This window comes from Pygoscelis adeliae, unplaced genomic scaffold (genome assembly GCF_000699105.1).
Source record: "Pygoscelis adeliae isolate BGI_AS28 unplaced genomic scaffold, ASM69910v1 Scaffold263, whole genome shotgun sequence".
NCBI classification, from domain to species: Eukaryota; Metazoa; Chordata; class Aves; order Sphenisciformes; family Spheniscidae; genus Pygoscelis; species Pygoscelis adeliae.
Window position 1 is genome coordinate 24,290 of NW_008824552.1, and position 3,654 is coordinate 27,943.

The 3,654-nt window shown below is 41.7% G+C and overlaps 1 protein-coding gene across 1 annotated transcript in view; it reads left to right on the forward strand.

The window, feature by feature from the left end:
* Positions 1-3,654, forward strand: part of INTS4 (integrator complex subunit 4) — a 41,770-nt gene that overhangs the window by 6,628 nt on the left and 31,488 nt on the right. The window contains exons 4-7 of the mRNA XM_009321949.1: positions 789-895; positions 1,107-1,292; positions 2,932-2,982; positions 3,628-3,654. Coding sequence (XP_009320224.1) covers positions 789-895; positions 1,107-1,292; positions 2,932-2,982; positions 3,628-3,654 — 371 coding nt within the window. The remainder of the gene's footprint in view (positions 1-788; positions 896-1,106; positions 1,293-2,931; positions 2,983-3,627) is intronic.

Sequence of the window (3,654 nt, forward strand, 5' to 3'; positions counted from 1 at the left end):
ATACCGGGGGTTGCCCCGACCCAGGTGCAGGACCCTACACTTGGCCTTGTTGAACCTCATGAGGTTCACACAGGCCCACTTCTCAAGCCTGTCCAGGTCCCTCTGGATGGCATCCCATCCCTCTGGCGTGTCGACCGCACCACTCAGCTTGGTGTCATCTGCAAACTTGCTGAGGGTGCACTCGATCCCACTGTCTGTGTCATTGATGAAGATATTAAACAGTACCGGTCCCAATACGGACCCTTGAGGGACACCCCTTGCTACTGGTTTCCACTTTGACACTGAGCCGTTGACTAACTCATTGGACATGGCCATCCAGCTAGTTCCTTATCCATCTAACGGTCCATCCTTCAAACCCGTATCTGTCCAATTTAGAGGTAAGAATGTTGTGGTGGTCCAGGTGAACAGTGGGCTAAATGTGTGTGAGCAGGGAAGGCTCACTGTGTACCAGGCTGTATCAACAGGAGTGTAGCCAGCAGATCAGGGGAGGGGATTATTCCCTTTCACTCAGCGCTGGTTAGACCACATTTGGAATACTGCATCCAGTTTTGGGCTCCCCAGTGCCAGATAAGTGCTGGTAAGGTTGAGTGAGTTCTGCAGATGGCCACCCCGGTGGCTGGGGCCCGGAGTACGTGATGTGCAAGGAGAAGCTGAGGGAACTGGGCTTGTTCTGGCCTTTGAAGGGAGAAGGCTTCAGGAGGACCCTCCAACCAAAATGATTCTGTGATTCTGTAGCTGGTGAAGAGCTCAGTGCAGAGGTACGTAGCCTTTCACTGTTTGTTTTTCAGAGTCTCACCAAGTCCTTGCTCAGCTGCTGGACACCCTGTTGGTGATCGGCACAAAACTCACAGAGAATCCGTCTGTCAGGATGAGGCTGGTAGAGGTAGCCTGCAAGGTAAGGCAGTCTCCCTGGGGCAGGAAACTTTTATCCCTGCCACAGGAAAAAAACACGTAGTCAGTGTTTAAATTATTTTAATTTTTCTCAACAAACTGTTACAATACTAACATTTTTTCACTGCTAGGAGTCTTAGTATGATTAATTGTTTCGAAGGGGTGAAAGAAAAATAACAATCCAGTTATGTCTATTCTTCTCCTCCGTTCCACAGCATCTGACAGATTCTTCCCATGGTGTCAGAAATAAGTGTCTTCAGTTAATTGGCTGTCTTGGACCAGTGGAAAAAGGTGTTGCAAAAGAAGTTGAAAGCCAGGCTGCCAAAGATGTCCAGAAGATAATAGGAGATCATTTTAATGACCAGGACCCTCGTGTTAGGACAGCAGCTATAAAAGCCATGGTAAGGATTGCTGGTACAGTGGAATAAATTGTTTGGGGTTATATAAGGAAGCTGGTAAGGGGTTGCAAACTAATCCAAAGAGGTTTGGAGTAGACGTTATTTAATTAACTTAGTAAAAGTCCATTTAGCATATCAAAATTACCGGGAAAAATAAGCTAGGTCACGAAATATGAGGGTAGTGTGAGATCTCAAAGGGCATTTTAGTGATTCATAAGAATTTCTGTTTCAGCTATAGCTGAAGAAGCTTTTTAATTTGTTGACTTTTTTGAGTGTACGTAGGTTCTTTCTTTTACTGAGAAATCTGTATTTCTTGATTTAGCGTTGGTTACCACAATTTCAATAAGCCACTAGTACTCCAACACACAGTAGAAAGCTGCTTATGACAGGAAACGTGTGATAAGTCCAGAAGGAATTCCGTTTGTTTTTAAACAACATTTATGTTTGCCCCATGCTCGCATTCATTAGCATTCTCTAACTGGTTATGAGGTTAACTGGTTTTCATGTGGGCCGGAGTGTGGGGACCCTTCAGAAGTGTTTAGTTTTGCAGAAATGCAAGCAAAGACCATGTGCTTGAGAATTTTGCTTGTGAGTACATAGAAGTTCCTCTGTTGCCCTTAAGGTTTATAACAATATCCCCTTCTAACCTGATGGTGAACAAGGGTATTTGAATTAATGATACTAAACTCCAAAGAAAGAGGCAGGGTGCATTTGAGGAGATCAGACTGCTCGTGAATCTGTCTGGGATCTCCCTCTGCTGGAGGTTGTGCTCATCCTTCTTTTTCATTTCAATCTGGGTTTTTTGGTACATTTTTTTTTTAAAGTTGTTTGCGTGACTTTTACAATGGTGTTCAACCAAATCCATAGCAAGATTCATGACCTTGAATATTACAGGACAAAGTCAACTGTCTTTCTGTCGCTTGAAGCACGGAAGCATCCTGAATGAATTCAGGGTCACTCACCACTTCTAGGGTTCTTGATCATCGTTTTCCTTGCTACTGTGTGTGGGTCTTTGGGTGTCCCCCCTGCCTTGAATTTTGTCACTGGCATGTTTCACTTTGAAGGAGTGGATACAGAAAAGCAACTGTTTGCTTTCTTGTTGACAATATTCAACCAGATATTATTCCTTTGTTTATAAGTCAGATTCATGATACTATTTTGTTCCAGATAGAAACAGTGTTTAGTACGACGGTTTCTGCTGTTCCTCCGGTTTGGTAATTGCAAAGGTTTACAGGGCATGAAAATTCATTGGCAATGCTACTTTTGGGTCCATGTTTCAGGAGTGGTAGTAAACTAATTATTTTGAAGGTACCTATGTGCGTTGTAATTGTGGTTGAATATGGCTAACACTAAACAATTGTTTGAAAGTTGGGAGAATGGACAGACAGTGTATTTATATAAACTGTATTTTCCTAATCAATCAAAGTATGAATGGATGTGAAGTTTAAAAAATTATACTGAAGTCAAGATTATTATTTAAAATACTTATGGCCAAGGAAATGAAATATTTTAATTATAGCAGCAATCAAGAAATGCAAACAACTAAGTTTACTCAAGGCAGAAAAAACAGTGGTGAAAACTTAGTCTGTGTCACTTAAACCTATAGTTACACTTTCTTGTGTGGTTTTTTTTTTTCCTGTAGCTGCAGCTTCATGAAAGAGGATTAAAATTACAGCAGGCTATTTACAGTCAGGTAAAACCTTGTATTAACTTGTATTTATTTCATACTTGTTTGCATATCTTGCTTTTTAGATGCTGTGACAATGTCCTTTGAGAGGAGGAGGGCATTGAACAGAGGTGGAGTATGTTGCACTTAGGTTGCCTATATTCCTTATTGCCCTATGGCAGTGGAAATAAAGATCTGTTTTGTATCTCGTTGTGCTTAAATACACTAAAGCATATGCTTTGATTGGGATGTATTGTTTATTGGGGAGATAATCATGGGAAGGGCAAGGCATTATGTAATTGTTACTGTCATCTGGCAATCTCGAAGTCTTAAACCCTTGTTCATTGGAGAGTACACGTTAAGCCTATGTTTGTTACGTCAATAAGGTTGTGCAGCTGAAGCCTGTTATCAAGTTAGTTTGACTATAGATTCGCATTTTGTGCTTCCTGCATAGTACAGGCAATTCTGGAGTTTTACAGCATGTGCCTGAAGGGCTTTATTAGGACTAGTCTACCTAATCAAACTTGGAAATACTAGGGAGTAGAAGGGAGGACTGAATTTTATATTCTGTCCTAACTGATTCATGGTAAGGGTACTAATTGCACTGTGGGAAGTGGATGACAGCTCACGTGGAGATGTTTCAGGTCTATTGGACTGTGAATCTTCTTTCAGGCCTGCAAGCTGTTGGCAGATGATTAT